This window comes from Delphinus delphis, chromosome 19 (assembly GCF_949987515.2).
Source record: "Delphinus delphis chromosome 19, mDelDel1.2, whole genome shotgun sequence".
NCBI classification, from domain to species: domain Eukaryota; kingdom Metazoa; phylum Chordata; class Mammalia; order Artiodactyla; family Delphinidae; genus Delphinus; species Delphinus delphis.
The window spans coordinates 49,257,034-49,276,946 of NC_082701.1; the positions used below are offsets into that span (position 1 = coordinate 49,257,034).

The 19,913-nt window shown below is 56.4% G+C and overlaps 1 protein-coding gene across 1 annotated transcript in view; it reads right to left on the reverse strand.

The window, feature by feature from the left end:
- The window catches only part of WSCD1 (WSC domain containing 1), a 37,449-nt gene extending 20,831 nt beyond the window's left edge, over window positions 1-16,618 (reverse strand). Inside the window, exons 1-3 of the mRNA XM_059998453.1 lie at window positions 16,503-16,618; window positions 6,693-7,393; window positions 173-287 (exon numbers count right to left, since the gene is read on the reverse strand). Coding sequence (XP_059854436.1) covers window positions 173-287; window positions 6,693-7,119 — 542 coding nt within the window. The 5' untranslated portion in view covers window positions 7,120-7,393; window positions 16,503-16,618. The remainder of the gene's footprint in view (window positions 1-172; window positions 288-6,692; window positions 7,394-16,502) is intronic.
- Window positions 16,619-19,913: the final 3,295 nt, after the last annotated feature.

The window sequence follows — 19,913 nt, forward strand, 5'->3', positions numbered from 1 at the left end:
CCTGCCGTCCCGTCAGTAAACTTTCTTTGTTCCGGACAACTGGGATCTGATCAGTCGAGCTCTGCTTACACTATGACAGCCAACTGGAAGCGGACGCATCTCCTCAGGGACACCACTTCCACTTTCTGGACCTTATTTCCAGTGGAGCTGATGGTCAGGGTCCCACACTTACCGCTCAGCGCACGCATTCTGGCAGTGGGAGACGGTCATCTTTCTCAAGTCAAAAAACACAGCCCCCTTCAGAGTTCTCTCCTGGCCGTCGTCACTGAAGCATCCCATGTATGTGCCTGCAGGCGGGGAAGAACAGCAGAGACTCAGAGGCCCCGGAGAGAGGGGAGATTACCTGGCTCCACCCTTGGCATTGCCCTTCCTGGCTAAGGCTCTTCTCAGAGAAGCCCAGGGGATGAGGCTGTGGTCCAACCCTCCCTGAAGCGCCTCTGGACACTTCCACATTGTTCTCGTCCTCCCCCTTTTCCTAGTTAATGGCCCACTGTCCCTCCAGACACCCTGCCAGGAGCCTGGCATCAGACAGAATACAACTTTCTTCCACTGACCCTCACCCACTGAGTCTGGCTCGTTTAATTTCTTCCCCTGGACCCCTCTCCTCTCCATCCCTACCCTTCCTAGGCTGCAAAAGCCCTCTCTGCCTCCAAAAATGTCTCGATAGGCAGGTCCTGTCACCTCCTCGTGATCCAGAGGGAAGAAATGAGTTATGGAAAGTCTGATCTTAGCTAACACAAAGATCTTGCAAACAGGGAGAGTTATATCAAGAAGAAAATCTGCCACCCCAGGAGGAAGTAAGCCCCCATCCCTGCAGGTGTGTAAGCAGATGCTGCTTACACACCTGTTAACATGTAAGAGAGCTGTCCTGTGTGGGAATCATTAGGACCAAGGGACAGCTGAGCCCTCCCCAGGGAGGGCATCTGTGGCACATTCCTGCAAAGGGACACTAGGGGACAAGACTCTACAAAGCAGCGACAGTGCTGACCCAACCGTGCACATGTCAATGGGAAACAGCCCTGACCTGTCACCTCAAGAGAGGGAGCTGCCTCCCAGAAATGCACAGCAAAGCCTGGAGAACTCGAGCACTAAGCAGGTGTGTCAGGTGTGTAAATGTCATGTGCATCGCAGCGCGCTGAAGGAACTGTGCATTGGGAGTTTGCAAACACGCCATCACGTAGTCCGAGCTGTGAATGCACACCCTCAATAGCTGAGCCCAGATCTGGACCAGGCACCCGTGATAAAGATGCTTCTCGTCTCCAGGGCAACGCCTACACTCAGTTCCAGGATGTCTCAGGTGGCGCCTGAGCGGTACGCTGCAGCCTCCGGAAATTAGGCTGTCTCTGGGAAGCCGCACACCCAAGGCCTCCCAACAGCCTGCCAGCTCCCAGACGGCTTTGCGGGGAGGAGTAGCGATCTCATCCACCAGTCCAGGAGCTCCCTGTTCAGGCCAGACTGGCTTTTGCTGCTGCCAAGAACCTGGCCCAGAGCAGCAGCTCAGGGCCGCCTGCTGAGTGGTTTGGAGGAGTGGGTCTGCCAGCCTTCATTCCTGGGGCCCAAATCAGGGAGTGATTTTCCCGGGTGTGAACAGCACACTTAAATCCATCTCTGACCTTGACTAAATCACTTCAACATTCTGTGCCTCAGTTTCCTCCACTTTCAAATGCATAAATGCAACCCACCACCCCACCCAAGCTCATCCCTCTTGCCACATTTGGACATGTCCCTGCTCCCTCCCGCATGTCCACACTTTACTTCCTACCTGTCCTTGACAACTTACAGCCCTGACCACTCCAGCCCACTACGGCCTCTCCTTTCTCTGAATTGTCACACTGAGTGTCTGAAAACCTTGCTGTCACCCAAATCCTTATCGTTAACTGTTGTTGTTAAAAATCGTGTACACCTGTGTATCCTGTCTCTGTACCATGACTTAAGGCTCATTGAGGGCAGGGACCACACCTTCCCCTTAGCTGGTGACTCACCACACAGGGTCAGGCACGATGCCAACAGTGGGTCAGAGCTCCTAAAACCCACACTGACATCCTGCGAGGGTGCGAGAGGGGGAGCAGAGAGCCCAGATGCAAGGAGGGGCTGGTCCCATTGGCTGCACCAATGTGCGATTCCCAGGGCCCCAGGTTAAGAAAGGTAAGGCAAGAGGAAGATGATCAAGATGGGGGAAGATGGGACTCTCCGCCATGCCAGGAATGGTTGAAGACCCAGAGACCTCAGGTTAGAGGACCTGGGGCTGAGACAGCAACAGTCACCTTCTCAGTGTCTGCCAAAGGGTCTCCCCCCCTTCCAGGCTATGAACCTCTTGAGGTCACCTTCATTGCGGATGCCCAGCAGCGCACACGTGGCCACACCCAGTGTCTGTCCATGGACACAGGCTCCACTCCTCTACTCGGGACCCCAGACACCCAGTCCCCACAAGCTTCTCTCTCTTTATATAAATCTCAGGACTACCAAGACCAGAAAGCTCTCACCCAGGTCAGTGAGAATCAATCGCTCTCCTTAGCCTGCCTACTTAGTAAAAAAAAAAAAAAAAAACTAGTATTTAAGAAATTTCTGATGTGTGTTGCTCAGCAAAGAAGAAATTCTATTATAGCTTTCAAGTAAACATCCAAAACAAGCTCAGGGGTTGCTAAACATTTATCACCGTTGATGGGAAATTAACCAGAAGGTTCTAAAGGTACCTGGGCTCAAGACCCCTGAAGGCTGAGACCGGTGCATACACATGTTGAGGGGAGAGTGGGGAAACAGCCTTAGGGAATGGGCTGCCTTAGATTCAAATCCAGGTTCCACTACTATCTGACTGCGTGATCTGGCATGTGCAGCTTCCCCTTCCTGAGCCTCCACTTTCCCATCTGTAAAATGGGGATATGGTCTCCTGGAATTCATGGGGTGGTTGTGAGAATTCCACGAGATAACACAGAAGGTGTCTAATGCAGGCGTGGCATGTAGTACGGGCTCAGCGGTGACTGCTTTTATTGTTTATATGTCATTATTAACAATAAATATTTTTACATGACTATACTTCCCTGAAATGCAAAATCCTTCGTCATTAAAACGGTGATAGCACCGCTGACATCATAAGGCTGTTCAAAGATTACATTAAATGAAATAACAGATGTACATCTAGGCACGTCACAGATGCTCAGATAAGTGACAGCTATAATTATTCTGATCCTACACTCTAACCTGGGGGCCGAGTGTGACAATGGCTCCGTATATTTTTTTTTTAATTTATTTATTTTTGGCTGTGTTGGGTCTTTGTTGCTGCACGCGGGCTTCCTCTAGTTGAGGTGAGCGGGGGCTACTCTTCACTGCGGTGCGCGGGCTTCTTATTGCGGTGGCTTCTCTTGCTGCAGAGCACAGGCTCTAGGCATGTGGGCTTCAGTAGCTGTGGCTCCCGGGCTCTAGAGCACAGGCTCAGTAGTTGTGGCTCACGGACATAGTTGCTCCGCGGCATGTGGGATCTTCCCGGACCAGGGCTCGAACCCGTGTCCCCTGCATTGGCAGGCGGATTCTTAACCACTGCGCCACCAGGGAAGTCCCGGCTCCGTAAATATTAGCGGAACACATTAATAAGAGAGAAAGAAATGGTTTTGAGCAGTCAGGCTTGGGTTCTTCAAAAACAAGAAGAGGCTAACCAGCTACCAGCTGGCCATCGGGTGGAACTGACCGGTCTGGAGGGGACGCCCATGCCCCGCTGGTCCCATCTCAGTTTGTAGCAAAGGCCTGAGACGCAGGCGCCTCCCCCTCTGCTTGTGAGGAGGAGAGGAGCCCCTTCTCTTGGAAAAATAATGAATGGCTTTTCTAACTCCCTGACAGAGTTAGAAAGAGAGAATGTGCAAAAAGAAAGGACTTCCCAGGGATGCACTGGGACACATTCTGAGACAGATTTATTACTTTCGGCTGAAACGGAGGCGATATATTATTGTCTGTGACTCCGCATCTGCTCATTTGCACATCAAAATGGACATGCCGTGAGGCTATTAACGATGGCTTTGGAGATATTGCAATGTCTTTGCAAATTACTATCAATAAAAAACAAACTGGCTATGGAGAAGTTACTATTTTTCCCCTAGTAAACTTACTGACATTTTATTCCATTATGGATGTTGTCCAAGGTATAATGAAATGCTCAGTGATTGATGGGACCTCCTGCAGCTTCCAAGGCTTGCCTGCCGGATCCCCTTACAGGGGGATGGCAGGCTGCCTGGGCCGCAAAGAGACGCTCTCTTTGTCTGCAACCCCAGCAGCTGTCCCGAGGGCTGGCCTGCGAGCTAGCCTCCACCAGGGAGGCCCCCCTGGCTGTGCGGGGCCCACAGAGCCCCAAGAAGGGAAGGGGGCTCCCAGAGGATCCTCAGGCCAGTGCCTGCCTCTCCCCACTTTCTCTGAAGATCTCCAGCCAGGATACCACAGCCTTTCCCAGAGGGCGAATTCTTCCTCCAATCCTGGGGGATATTCAAAATACTGAATAACCTATTGGGGCGGGGCACCAACCTGTCAGAATTATCACCATTCAACACCAGAACCTGACAGTTCCCGCTGTACCAGGCATTAACCCTTCACTTGCTAGGTTTGGGGGTCACCAGGGAGGGTCAGCCAGAGCATCAGAGTGTGGAGGGCACTCAGGGGCTCAGGGCAGAAACTGGTGGTGTATAACGGTGACGATCGGTCCTGTTTGCATCTCACCACGATCTCCTCAGCGTTCACGGCAGCCTCTTCCATCGCCTCTCTAAATGATGACTTAAGGGGTACCCACTGGTTCTCCTGGATATACGTATTCTATACACAGGGCTATAACCAGGTCACCCTGAGTCCTCTCCTCTGCTGCCCAGTCACCCTGAAGCCAGGTTACAAAGAACTTGTCACTTCTGTCTAATGAGCCCCAAGCCCTTGGCACGTGCCTCTATGATGCCTCAGTCACACTGTGGGGTAATCATTTGGGTGCACATCTGATTCCACCACCAGACTGAGCTCCTCAAGTGCACAGTGAATAGCACACGTGGAGACTCATACGTGGGTCCTCAGTAAGTGTGGACTGAGAGAAATAAAAAGAGGAATCATGGCTAATTTGCCCCAGCTCATAGAGCCAATAACTGGCGATACCAAGAGAGAAACCCAGGTCTGTTTTCAAAACTTGTGCTCTTTCCATGCCTTCTTTCCAAGAAATCCATGGCAACTTTGTTTAGTCACTTACACTTTAGTCTAAAGGAGTTACACTGGTATAGCCTGCATAGAGACCCAGCTTCTAGATGTGTTGGGCAGAGTTTACAGAAATTGTATCTATATGAAATGAGCTACAGAACCAGTTCCTCAATTCTCCCTCATTCTTACATGGAAGCCTTGCTGAGGAATCCCACGCAAGGGCTATGACCTAGAGGATTTCAGATGAAACTTCATTCCATGGAAGTTTCTTTCTTGTAGAAGGCAGAGTTCTCCAGTCTTCACTGTACTGGGCCACCAGACTCATCCTCTAAGGCTCTTGCCTCATCTTCTTCTATATCCTGCCACTGAGGACTCTAAGCTCCAACTCCACTTCTTATACTCAGGATAGCAGTTCTCCTGTGATTTGTGGTACAGGACCAAATGGGGTGGTGACAGGGATGCTGGGACACTGACTGAGATCAGTCCCCACCCAACAATAGCTGTGACACTCCGTGGGTGCTCACGTCACACAGGCTCAGTTAACTGGGCCCTGCACAGTCTGGATAACTTGGTGTAAAGAGTCCCGGCCTGGAACCAGGCTGATCCCATGATGGAGTCCCAGCTGCATGACTCTGGCGGTCTGATCAGCGTCCCGCCCGTGTCCCCGCGGCCTTGCTGCCTCCAGGCTGCACCCTAAGATGCATGTTCTAGCCTCGCTCCAAGCCCCCACTTGCTCCATAACGTACCCTTTACTGACCACCTTCTCTTCCCTGCCTCACTTCCCACTCCCCTACCAGTGTTCCTTGGATCACATCCCAAATTAACCAAGTCCATTTAAATCCCGATTTCAGGGTTTGCTTCCGGGGAACCCAGACTAAGAGAATGACCTTGGGGGAGTTTAAATAATAAGAGCTGCCAGTTCCTGAGTGCCAGCGAATACGTCAGGACGCCTAGCCCAGCGGCCCTCAGCTTTTGCGTGCACGAGGGCCACCTGGAGACCCTGCTGCTCCAGACTGCCGGCCCCCGCCCCAGAGTCTGGGACTTGGTAGGTCTGAGAACCTGCACTTGCAACAAGCTCCCAGGTGATGCTGAGGCTGCTGGTCTGGGACCCTGCTTTGCAAACTGCTGCTCTATATGATCACATTTAATCCTCACCATAACCCTGGGGCAGGTATCTCAACCTCCATTTCCGAGGAGCCCATAGAAATTAAGAGACGTGGTCACCCAATAAACTTGGAGCTGAGCCAGGATTCAAGCCGAGGTCTGTCTCAGCTCCAAGATGCTCGCACATCTCAACCTCCAGCCACGTGCGAGCCCAGCTGGGGAGCGAGCAAAACTCCAGAGGGCTTCCCCTCCCAGGCCCCTCCTGTCTGCCTCGGAGCCGGGGGAGGGGCGGTGTGGGAAGGCCCTGGGCTCTCGGCGCCTACTTCTCGGGCTGCCGCCAGGGCCAGGGAGAGGGGACCCCAGTCCTGTGCCCCGAATGGGGCCCCTGGGAGTAGCTCCCATACAGGCAAGGAGACCCGGGGCTGAGGACCTACCTTGGCTGCTGGCGGCTGGCCTGGGGGCCTCGGGGCCCAGGGCGGGCGGCCCCTGGGGGTCCCCCTTGAAGTGGTGGAACCAGCGGCGCCGCAGCTGGCGCAGCTCTGAGTTGCGGCTGCGGAGCCAGCGGGGGCCGGGCCGGGGCCGGGCCAGGGGGCCCCGCAGCACGTCCACGCCGAGCAGCAGCTCTGGGCTGACCCGGGGGTCGTGCAGGGCTCGGCTGTCCAGCAGGCCCACGCCCAGCGCCACGGCGGCCACTGGCAGGGCCTGCAGGGGGCCGGGGGCCCGGGGGCCCGGCGGGAGGCCCACGCGGGCCCGCTGCAGCAGCAGCAGGCTGCCGGTCATCAGGTAGGCGGCTGTGAGGAAGAAGAGCAGGAACTGCGTCCGGCGGAGAAACTTCTGGAGTCGGAAGAAAGGTTTGGCCATGCCCCTGGGCGGCAGGGCTCCCGGCTGGAGCCCAGGGACGGCTCCTAGCACCCAGGCGGGAGGGAGGCTGGGGCCTGCGGAGGCGTCATCCCTGCATCCCGGCAGCAGCCTGTGCTCTCCTGGGGTTACTGTTCCTCCCGCCTGGTTTTCAGCAGGTGCTCACGTGACACCATCACTTAACTCCGGCCCGGACCCTGCAGCTGCAGCTTCTGCCCAAGTGTCACAAACTCTGCCATCCCTGGGCTCTAGCGACCCTCATCTCCAGCTTATAAATCTGGAAAAGAAGAGAAAGGGCACTTAGATGCAATAGGAGGGTCCACTTCTCCCACTGCCCCAGGGTCAGGCACCCTGCCCTCCGGGGCTCTGTTTACCAAAGGGAACCGCCGTGTTGCAAGAACACATGACAGAGAGCTGGGTTCCAGTCCCAGCTCTGCCACTGCATGACTGTGTGACATCAGGTGGGTTACTTCACCTCACTGGACCTCAGCTTCCTCACCTGTAAAAGGGGGCTAACACTCTATCCCGGAGCGGCAGGAAGATCCAATAACGATAGCGGTAAGGAGGAAAAACAGTAGCAGATATATTTAAAAAGGATAACCAACAAGGGTCTACTGAACAGCACAGGGAACTCTGCTCAATGTTATGTGGCAGCCTGGATGGGAGGGGAGTCGGGGGAGAAAAAAAGAAAGAAATAAACACCTTCCACTCCCATCAAAAAAAACCCAAAAAACCCCAAAACCCCACAGCAGTGTCTTTGTACTGAATCCTTACTTCATGCCAGGCACTGAGCTAAACCCTGTATGTATCATCTCATTTAATCCTCACACCAACCCAGTGAGGTAGATATTGTACAGTACTATCCGCATTTTACAGATGAGGAAACTGGGGCAAAAGAAGGCAACGTAACGTTCCCAAAGTCACACAGCTGGTGAGCAGAGGGGCTGAGGTTTGGAACAGCCTGTATTCAGAGCCTGGACTCTGAACTGACACATGGCCCAGCCTATAATGAGACCCCATCACCTACGTGTGCACCCAGCCCAAGGCATGAGTATACAGCAGGAGCTCAATACATGCGTGCTGACTCCCCGGGTGCCTTGGGGCTGCAAACTGTCTTTTGGAAATGCTTCTGCAGACGTGGGTCGGTTTTAACACAGGAGAGGGCACACGGAGAGAGAGTGGGCTTGCATAGTCTCCTAAAGGGAGGAGGCCAGAGCAGGAGAGTGCCCCAGGCCATGCACCTGCCAGCGGGGCTGGACACCTGATGAGGTGAAGCGGGGAGGGCTCTCAGAGCAGCCGTCCCGGGTGCCCCTCTGCTCCCCAGGACTCAGCTCTCACGCTGGGCTTTGGTTTCCTTTGGCGGCGCCTCTGAAGTGCACTGTCACGGGTTCGCAGAGGGTCCCGCAGCTGCTGTGAGCCGGGCTGCTGGGTGAGGACGGCCCTTAACACAAGGACAGGCTTGTCCCGGGGAGAAAGACTCCTAGGAGCGTGACTAAGCCGCTGCCTGTAACAGGGCCCGGTACCTCCGCCAGGGCCCCACGGCCCCTCAATGGCTGCTCTGTGCCCTACGGACGGCGGCTGGGTGTGAGAGGAAAGACAATGTTTGGGCTCTTGCGGCCTGGCACTCCAGGGTCCCGGGAGGGGCCCAGACCAGCATGACCGTCTTTGATCCAATGCTGAGAGCTGCCAGGTCCTGAGGCTTCTGGGGAGGGCAGGATCTGGGAATATGGGGGTCCGGTGGGTCCTTCAGGCTGGGGCAGGGGTGGCAGGCTAGGGAATCAGCAAATGAAGGTGGAATTAAACCCTGAGTCTGGGAGCCCTTCCAGACGGGTCTCCAGAGCTTTTATTTCCTCTCTAAGCTGGTGTGTGCCAGGCCCACCCCAGCCAGCCTCGTCAGATTTGTAGAACTGCAGAGAAAATGCCAAGAAGTCCTGACTGATCTCCCTGCCTCTAGCTTTGGCCCCTCCAATCCATCCTCTGCAAGGCCGCCAGGGTGATTCCACTAACACACAAATCTGATCATGGCACTCCCCTGCTTAAAACCCTTTTCAGTGGCTCCCCATGGCTTTGGGCTAAACTCCAAGCTCCTTAGCAGGACATACGAGGCCCCCTTCCTGATCCAGCCCAACCAGCTCACCTCTCACCAGGCCCTTTCCTTCTGCTTCCCCATGACGTGTGCACATGTGCGTGTACACACACACACACACACACACAGAGTCCAGCAGAGCGACCACACAGCACATCTGCCCTGGTGCCTTTATACACAATGCATTTGATGTCTTTTTCTCCCTCTTTGCCTGGTGAATCCTTGTGTATCTTCCGAGAATCAGCCCAGGTGCCACTTCCTCCAAGAAGCTCTCCCTGACTACCACCTACCCACTGGTGTAGACTTCTCTGTCTTCCCACAGCCCGTGCTGACCCCCATCCCAGCATTCACCACCCCGAGATAATTTTAATTGTCCCCGTACTTGTCAATCATCCCTGCAGGACTCTGACTGACTCAAGCCTAGAGGTCATGCCCCATGCATTTTAGTAACCCTGGCCCCCAGCATGAGCCCCAGCAGCATAGATGCTCAGCCATCTCTGTTTCTGAATACATTTTTTAAAAATGAATGAGAAGATATGTTAATAGGCGAATCATGATATCAGAAACCTCCTCCTGTGGGTGTCAGGGCAATGAAATCTCAAATTCCGGTTATTCAGAGCTGTGGGAGCCTCACTGGAAACACGGGAGATGGAGTAATACGTAAGCGCAGAGGACGCCGCTTCACCAGTTCAGGTCTTACAGATACATGGAAATTAATAAGGGTGCCTGAGCTTTATGTTATCCTTCCTGTGTCATGCTACGAAGAGAGGTTTCCGGATCTGCTTGCAAAAGGCTTCTGGTTACAAGATTGGGATTCTATCAGTGAAAAATCCTATAGAACTAAAATATAAGGGGAGAGAGGACGCCTGCTGTGGGGAGAAAGGTTCTGATGAGTTGGAGCCACAAGGTGGGCAATGGATCAGCAGTTCAGAATTTTGAAGCCAAGACCCGGCCAGAACTCCATACACATTTGTATACAGGCTCTGGGAGCACCCTACAAAGGGCACAGTGGGATGCGGCACTGTCAGGGCCAAGCCCCACCCCCCAACCAAGTCCTCTCTAGAGCCACCCCTTCCCAGAGGGGCCTCCCCTGGTCTGGGGAGGTGGGCACTGGACGTGGGGGCAGGGGGCAGCTACTTTCACGCCAGCGCTCTACGACCCTGGCCTCCTATAAGGCAGGCTGCCGCTCTGAACTTGCAACGTCGCGAAGCCGATTCCCAGCCCAGAACACCTGCCACAACAGGAACCCGTCCCCCTGCCCAGACTTCCAGCCCACTTCCCACTGATATTACGTTCGTCAGTCGTCCCCCACTCTCTGCCACGCTCACCTCTCCCCCAGGGCACAGATGACACCCGATCTCACATTCTCGCCACATCCCCAGATCCTAGCACACATCCGGCAGGGCAGTGCCCGTAAAAGTGTTTGTTGAGTGACTGAACCTGAAAGAGGCCTGGGTTGGGGGTGGGGGGCTGGGCTACTGCAGCATCTGCACAAGGGCTCACAGCCAAGCCACAGGGCAGCTGCACAGCGGGAGCGGCCAGCGCCTGGGGCGCGTATGTAGCCGCTGCCCGTCAGCTGTGCCCGCTGTACCCCAAGGCCGGGAGGCCCTCCATTAGAGCAAATCCACCTTGATCAAGTCACCGCACAGGGCAGAGCCTCAGGCTCCTCATGTTAAATGGGGGTAAGTACGCGTTGTCCTGGGATCGAATCAGGGAGTAAGCCTTCCGTTACCTACAGCCTTCAGCTTACCAGCGCAAAAGAGGCAAACGTGGAGACGCTGGAGGAGGGGCCTGCAGCAGCTGAGCTGTGGGGGGAATCAGCCACCCACACCTCCTCTCAGCCTCCAACTCCCTGGGGTGGGCGCACTAGCCCAGGCTTACTTGAAGCTGCCCCCATGCTAAGACAGCTGTTAGCGATTGCTTGCTTTTTCAATGCCACCATTTATGAAGCACTTGGCAGCGTTGAATAATCCAACTAGACTGGGTTGTGTATTTCACCTGCACCATGTCGTTTACTCCCATCTCCCTCCGAGGCAGATGCCCTGATCACCCCCATCTGAGAGCCCCGGTCTCTAAAGCTCAGCTGGGTGAAGCCCCTTGGCCGAGGCCAGACAAACCAGGACCGGAATTCAGACCCGGCTCCCTGCTCCCAGAGCCCACCCCACGCCCACTAAGCTTCCCGCCTCTCTCCCCACACCAGCTTCACACGAGGCAAGATTGAATCCTGAAAGGGGGTTAGCGTGTCTCCATCACCACCTTTTTGAAAACATGCCAGGATGACGCCCCCAGACATGGTGCCTCACACGGTGTCACCCCCCCTCGCCCCACCCCTGTCAGACCTCCCAGATGCTGCCATGTGGTCAGCGTCCCAGCCTCCTGGGCCCCTCCCCTCTGCTGCAGGTCTGGACCATTCTTCCCCCAGGCATGCTTCCCATGTGACACCACCTGTCTGGGAATCATGCAAAGTGCTTCAGGGGGACGATGGGGGGCAGGGGGCCCACCCCTACCCGAGGCTCCGGCCGTGTCGGGAGGGGGGAGGCACCAGGGAGGCACGAGCCTCAGGCTGGACAGGTGGACGCCAGCTGTCCTGCCTGGCGGCCTGCCAGAGGCCCAGGTGTCACCCCAGAGGAGCCCAGGGCCCAGGGGAGGGAGCCCCTCAGTTTCTTCCCAGGAATGAGAGGAGAGTATTGGGACAGAGGGGCTTCTGGGGGTCTCAGCTGGGGACTTAGACAACTGAGCCCTTGGCTGTTACTCTGTTGTTATCTGGGCCCCAGGTGGCAGCTGCGGCTCAGCCCGAAGGGACGAGGGTTGGGCAGATGACTCCAGGCTGGGGTTTCCAAGGGACTGAACAGGAGAGGGGTGGCGACAGCCGGGAGAGGAGAGGAGGCAGACCCTCGGGCCTGGGGGCTGGAGAAAGAGGTCAGAGACGGCCTGGGCCTCACCAGCGGCCACTGGGGTTCAGTCATGTGACTCCATCACCCTTCACCGCCCCCTGCCAGAGAGGACAGGCAGGCGAGGGGAGAACAACTCCAGCTGCCCCAGAAGCATTTCGGCCACTGCGGCCACTGCGGTGAGGGCTGCAACCCTCTGGGGATCCAGAGCGGTGCACTCTTAGCAGGGTGATTGCCCTAAGCTCAAGGGACAGGGACCGCCGTGTTGCTCCCCAGACAAGGAGGTGGGCATTCGTGCTCTAGCAGTTCGGAGCCCCAGCCTGCGTGACCGGCGGCTGGGGTCGGGGCAGGCGGCTGTCTCAGCCTCAGGACCTCGGCAAAGCCACACCGGCGAGCTTCCAGCTGGGCTCAGCGCTCTGAATTAGCCCTCCCCTGTCTCTTCCCACCCTCAACCCCTGCCTCTGCCCTGCTCAGGCTCAGTGCCTGTCCTCTGGACCCCGCCCCCTCTCCGAGACGCTGTCCCCTCCCAGCATCCTAACAAAGAGATCTTTCTAACACCAAGAACGAGCAATGCTATAGCCTGCAGTGGCTCCCCAGGACTCAGACGGCCAAGTTCAAGCGCCTCAGCCTGGCATTCAGTGGCCCTTCCTGGTTCAGTCTCCCAGCAACTTCCCTTCAGTATTCCTTCCAGAACTCGACGCCCCACTGGCCAGCGTGCAATCCTTCATGCCCCCTTACACATACTCTTCCGCCGGCCAGGGATGCCAACGTGGGCCCCACCTTGTGGCTCTGAAAGGCTTTGTGGCTACCAAGGCTCAGCTCTAATGCCACCCCCTCCAAGAAGGTTTCCTGATCCCCAGAGCAGAGCCACTCCCCAGCACTCGACGGCGAGGCTGGATGCTCTGGGCGACGTGTCCTGCCTTGAGTCCCGGCTACGCTGCCCACTTCTCCTCCCAGCCTATGAGCCCCTCCTAGACACAGGCAGTGCCTCTGTCCACCTCTGGGTGGGGCACAGGGCAGACCCCAGAACTCTGTGCCCACTGGCCACCCTCCAAGGCTCAGGGCCATGCTGCCCTCATCCCAGGGTCTCACGCCTCTGGCTCTTGGAGATTCAGAAAGAGAGCAAAGGGCCCACTAAATACAGATCTGCGGGGCCCTGGGGTGGGACAAGGTCTGGGAAATGGGAATGGGGTGGGGTCCCTGCCTCTGAGGAGGCAAATCTTTTGATCTTCTGAACTTCAGAACTTAAAAGGTCCAAAATAAGAAATATTGCTAAAAAGGTATAAAACATAACAGTAAGGCTGAAACGCCATTCAATGCAAAGGAGGTGGGGGGAGGGGGGAATCCTCCAGCAAACCAAAGTGCTGGGGTTCATATAAATAAGAATAAATCTTTATGGACCATATTAGAGATTGCAAGGTACTTTCACACACTCTCAAGTGTGCTGAATGAATCAACAGATCATCAAATGAATGAATGATCTTCCCATAAACTGGTGAAGTCAAATCATTATCATCTCCGTCGTGGAGATGCAGAATTTGAGGAAGACAGAGGGCAAATTAACTTGACCAAAGACAAATAGCTATTGCTAGACTGAACTCAAGTTTGTGGATTCCAGGTCTGTGGCATCATCTACCATATCACATGGTCTTCATCTGTTCAACTCCAGGGATGGAGATGCCTCCAGGCACCCCTCTAGGGGCCAGGGCTGCAAAGACAGACAGAATACGACCAAACGCGCTAAAAGGCATTTCGCCTTTTTAGTTGCTTGATGTGGAGCCCAACCCACTCTTGCAAGAGCCAATCACAGACGCTTTTAGGCTATCTCTGGGCCACCTCTTTAGTAGAACCCGATTTTGTTCATGTGTTCGTATGTTTCTCCCATTGAGTGGCAAACTCTCGAGGTTTGTGCAAACCCCACTGAGTGATTTGGATAAATCTGGGCAAGTGGGTGGAGTACCCAGCCAAAGTGAACCTCGCCCTTCTCTGGCTCTGTGCCCGCCGTGCCTCAGGTCACTGGGATGGGGGACTTATGCCGGGGGTGGGGGAGGCCAAGACACCTCGCGCCTTCCTGTCCTCAGCACCCTCCTGGCCCCCTCATGAGTTTCCAGGAGCAAGAAAAAGAGAATCAAAGTGGAGGAGGAAAGGCTTAACAGCTACCAAGAGGCACACAGTGTTTTACGATGTACACAATTAATTCACCCCGTTCTTCCAACTACTCTCAGCTCTGCATTGGGAGATAGAGTTCCTCCCTAAATACGTTCTCCAAAAGTGCCACCCTTCCAACAACTTTCCAGGTGATACGTCAACGTGCTGTTTGTCAAAACCACGAGGAAGAGAGATTAAAAGCCGCAGTGTGAAAAGAGGCCCAGGGAGAAGGTAGTCCAAAGCCACGTTCAAGCACTCACGCCTCAGATGAGCAGGGCTTGCCTCCAACCCAGTTCCGCCCCTGTTGGTGGGTCTGATCATCACTCACATCCTATGGATAAAGACCCCGAAGGTCTATAACACTGAGCTCTGCCCTGGCCTCAGTGTAGCTCCGGAGGGAGAGTCCGGGGCACTGGTCTCACTACGGCTGACTTGGGTCTGAGCCAGATAGGATCTCAAGCCGGGCGTGTCTACAAAGAGAAACACGCCCTCCTGAGAGGCGCTGCTCGGACATGGTTCAGTCCTGGTCTAGAGGCTCTGGGTTGCCTGTTCAGGCAGACTGTACGGGCAAGCAGCTCTGCAACTCACTGCCCAGCGCTCAGAGGCTCAGGCTTAGCAGCCGACCAACGGGTGGCCCACAATATCCACTTCTGCCTGGTTAGGCAGACGGGAAGAAAGGGGCAGGGGTCTGGCCTTCTGCCTAATCCTAGCGTCTCTTCACTCCTAGCCAGACATGCTGCAGGCCACAGGACCGTGCCCCGCAGGGCTCCAACGTCCACCGAATGAGGGATCCCCTCCCCCCCAAATAAGGCATTCTTCCAGAGGAGCTGTGGCAATGGTCCTGCTGAAGACAGGGGGATGCAGCTGCGGGTGAGGGCCAGGGGGCTTCTCCTGGGGGAAGATGAGGCTGCCGGGCTCAGCACACCAGCCCAGCTGCCTGCCACGCTTCCTTCAGCGAGTGTGCATCAGAGATGAACACGGCTGCTCCTCCCCATGGAACTGCTGGGCTCTGATGGCCCACCGGGGCATCTTCTCCAAGGGACTGGTGAGGCCAGAGCTAAGGGTATGGCGTGGGGCTGGGGGCGGTGAGGGGAATACTCGAGGGAAACCTCCCTGCTGCCCTCTCTCCAGCCCTTGCAACCAGCAGGCAGGGGCGGCTGCAGGCAGAGCGGAGCCAGCCAGCTTTCTCTGCCTCCTGTATTCCACTCACCACGAGCCCTCACTCTCTGTGCCCGATAACCTAGGCTATTCAGAGGAGAGAAGGAAAAGGCCCCCCCAGCTCCTGTTCCCAATCACGGCGTCCCAACATGGGATAACCCGAGTGCTCCACAAACTGAAGCACGCCCTTCCAGCGGCAAGAGGGAGGACAGCGTCTAACGCTGTTAGAAAAGTAGAGAGGAGTTCCGAGTCTGTCCATCTTGGGAGCAGGTGGGGAGCAGGCGAGCGTGGGCAGCAGCGGGATCCCAGGGCAGGACGGGGTGGGGGGCTGGAACCCTTACAACCAGCCCTCCCACTGCTCAGAGAAGGGTCAGAGGTCTCCCTCTCCGCCCCCGCCCTCCCCACGGGCGAACCAGCACCGAGCAGGCATCATCGGTGGGCACAGATGCTCAGGAAAACAGACCCCCGGGAGGTTGGTTACCCTGAGGCAGAAGACCCCCCTGGAGGCTTCGCATGAGAAACGAAAAACGCAATTAGTAGCCTCCAGTCGTGAGTTTCCGTCTACTCTTAGGAAAATGCAGAGCTCTCCTTGGAGTAATTTTTCTGGACGAAATACGTGCGTTTCGCCTTTGCCCGTGCCTCAAGTTCACCAAGAGACAGAGAAAACCCTCCGCTGACCGGAAGCCTGGCGTGGTGGCGGAACAAGAGCGAGCTGCCACTGTCTCCTCTTAGAAGAGGCAGTGCGCACCCCAAAGCCTGTCCTCGCCCCCTCCCCAGATCCACGGCTCCCTCCGGGGAAACGGAGGGTCTCTGAGGATTCCAGGAGGCGGACGCGGCTTGGGAAACTGCTTTGCGCACCCCCGCCCCATCCCGCTCGTGCCGAAGCAGCCCCCCAGCCCGGCTCCACGCGCACACACTCCCGGGCGAAGCCGCCGTGGCCCGGCGAGAGGCGTCCCCCCGCCAGCGCGCCCCGGAGCCGGAGCAGGTGCAGCCCCGCCGCGCTCCCGGCCGCGTCTACACAAACTTGTTGGCCCGCGGCTGGGGGAACCCTGCCCGCAGCCCGCGCGGGGGTCCCGGCTGGGGCACCCGGAGATCGCACTCACCCCGCAATCGCGACCAGCTGGGGCGGCCGCTCCGGCGGCCACGCGCCCGCCTCCCTGGGGCGCCGAGCCCGCAACCCCGCAGTGCCCGGAGCCTAGGCGCCCTTGGCGCCCGCACGCCCCCGGGCGGCCCGCGGCGAGGAGCGGCCCGACGCGCCCCGGGCACAAGGCGCCGCCACCTGGCTCCCTGGGCTGCGGACGTCCGGGCTGAGCCGCGGCGGCGGAGCAAGCGGGCGCCGAGCGGGCGGCGGGCGGCGGGCGGCGGGCGAGCGGGCGCCCGGCTCTGCACATGCTCACTCGCGCGGCCCGGGGACAGCGGCCGGCCGCCGCCGGGTCCTAGAGGCGGCCGTCCTACCGCCACCCTCAGCCCGCCGCACGTGGGAGGGGTCGCGGCTGGGGGGGCGGGGCGGCGCCCACCCCCAGCCCAGGTCCTGGGGACCAGCCCACTCGCGCTGCTGGGGAGCAGAGACGCTGACACTCACTCCCATACACACACACACACACACACACACACACACACAGCCTCGCTCTCCGTAAAATACACACACCGGGCGAATGCATTGGCGCTCACACCAACACGCGTCTACACAAGCACACAGGGCACGAGCACGCCGCCACACTCGCTCAAACCCTTGGGGACACACGCACACTGATTCAAACACACTGAATCACTGCTTCACAGACACCCTGACCCCTACACTCACTCACACACACACACACACACACACACACACACACTGGGCTCTGTTTTGCTGGGGCACTGTGACAGGCACACCTGTACCTCCAGCCACCCAGTTTGTAACGCTCTGATACCAACTCACAGAAGCAGACACACGCTGGATCACTGTCCCATGCAGAGCTAGACACTGACACCCACATCCTTATGCGTGCACACACAAACGCACACACACACCGCTGTCTGAGACAGTCACCCACAGAATCACTACCCCACAGACAAATACACTGACACTATCTCCTATGCCTACACACTCAGGACCCTACCGCCAGCTACTACACTGCCCCACACAGACCTACGGGGACAAATCCACACCTAGGTATAGCCGTCCACGCACCGGAGTCCACTGACAGACACACTGTTGTACAGAGAGTCATACTGGGCATTGGTCTGCAGGCATACACAGAGACACACACACACTGAGGCGGACAGGCACTGATACAGACACACAGGTGTACAACCACACTGCTGTACACAATCTCCTTCTTAAAATAAGGGCTGGATCCAACCTTGAGGATTTCCCCTCCACGCCCCACCCCTGCTCCCCGGAAGCCCCCAAGCCACAGTGCTACCCCTGCCCTGCCAGGTGCATCAGCGGCCCCTGCCCTCACCCAGGGCTGGCTGCGGAGATGCTCCGGAGGCTGTGGACCAGCAGGGGCTGCGAGAGCAGGATGCGATGGCACGGCTCGAAACCGGTCTTCCTGAAAGGGAGTTTCATGCCTCCGACGCCCGCTAGGGGCAGCGCAGCTTGGCAAGGCTCAGAGGAGCCCATTTTCAACAGGTGGAGGGCGGGCCGGGAAAGGATTAGCCTGGAGACCAGTTGGAGCTCCGCTTTATGTAGATCAGTCAAGGGGCACCCAGAAGGGAAAGGGACGCGCTTAAGTTTTTCAGGCCAAGTGCCGGAATTAGGAGAATCAGCCCTCCTCCTTGGGACGAAGGTGGGGAGCTCTGGAGTCCTTGGGGGAACTGGGAGAGGGCACAGGGAGTGCGGGGTGTCACTGGCTTGCAGAAAACCCCCCATGCACGTCCCTGTCGGAGTGTGAATGGGTGTGTTGCTATTATTACCAACAACAATAACCCACTGTACATTTTTGATTTTTGCAGTCCTCTCCAGGACCAGCTACATAATTTGTGGGACCCAATGCAGAATGAAAATGTGGGCCCTTTGATCAAGAATGAATAAGAACGTCAAGAAACAAGAACAGAACATTAAACCCAGTGCGGAACCCTTCTGAGCACGGGCGCCATGCTCTGCACAGTTCTTGTGCTGGTGAAGCTGGCCCTGAACTCTTTCATGCCGGTGGTCTCACTTAAAACTCACAATAAGTGGTGTGTGCCTTCACCACCTTTATCTGCAAATTAGAGAAAATACACCCATTCTTGGGCTTTTGTGACAATCAAAGAAAATGCCTGGTGGGTTCATAGCACACTGTCTGCTGCAGGGTACACAAGTAACGCCTTTTAGTAAACATGATAGGAAGAGCTTTCTCCCAAGGCTTTGCTACAATCCAGAAATACCACCTGTGCAATGCTCTCTCGATCCACAGGCTTGTGGTGATTTCTTGTCCTTCAAATGTCGCCTCCCCAGAGGCCTGCCCAGACGTCCCAGCTGAAGCCCCCGCCTCTCTGTCCACTTCCCAGGCTGCATAAAGCATACTGCCCCATCCTCACCTTGTGGATTTATTTGTTTATTGTCTGTCTTCTCTTCCCAGCCCCCTCTCAGCTCCCACAAAGCCACGCGAATTTCTATCTCATTCAGAACTGTTTCCTCCGTGCCTAGCTTATTCTGGGCACATCGGCATGCCCACTAAATATTTATTAAATAAATAATTAATTGGGTTTTTTTTAAAAAAATGCAATGTGCCTAGCATGACACATTTTTAATGAACTCCAGCAGTTTCCCAGTGGTCACCATGTGTCTTCCCAAGAACTCAGAGACTGCTTCCTCCAGTTCGGGTCCACAGACAGATCCATGTTTGTGCCTGGCCATCTTACAATGGCCCAGCGGGTTCTACCGACCATCAGGGAGACCAGGAGGGAGAGTGTGGAGGGCTCATGGAACCGCGTCCCCCTGCCAGGAGCCTGTGGTGGGAAACGGAAGCAGGTGCCCCGCCGATACCCGCAGACGTCTGCATCCAAGCTTCCTCGTCCTTTGACTACCTAGCTCTTGGCTTCTGCTCCATCAATACCCTGGCAGGGTGACACGGACTTGACTGTCCCAGAGTAGCCTGTGGAGGTTGCCTTTCACTCCTGGTGGAACCCTGCATCATTGGAGCAAGCATCGTTCAGAGAGTGAGAGAACCTCTGGCAACATCTGAAAAGAAGGGGATGCAGTTTCTTCTTTCTTCCTTTGCTTTCTTCCCCTGTAGTAGTGCTGTGACTTACTGGTGCCCCCTCCGTGCGCTCAGACCTGCAGCTGGCTACAACACTTTGCTCTGCTGCCCATTTAGTTGCTCTCTCCCATGAGTACTGCAGAGACTTAAATATGCCTTTGTGAAGACTCCAGCCACACAGATGGTAATTGTACCCCCTGCTAAGCCGTGCCTGCAGATACCAGACCAGGCGGGTGGGGGGGGGGGGGATTCTGTACCTTCCTGGGAGGGATGACTGGTCTGGTCTGGGACCATCTGGACTTCCTAGGCATGGACCAGAGGTGCCCTGAAAGTTTCAGGAATTCA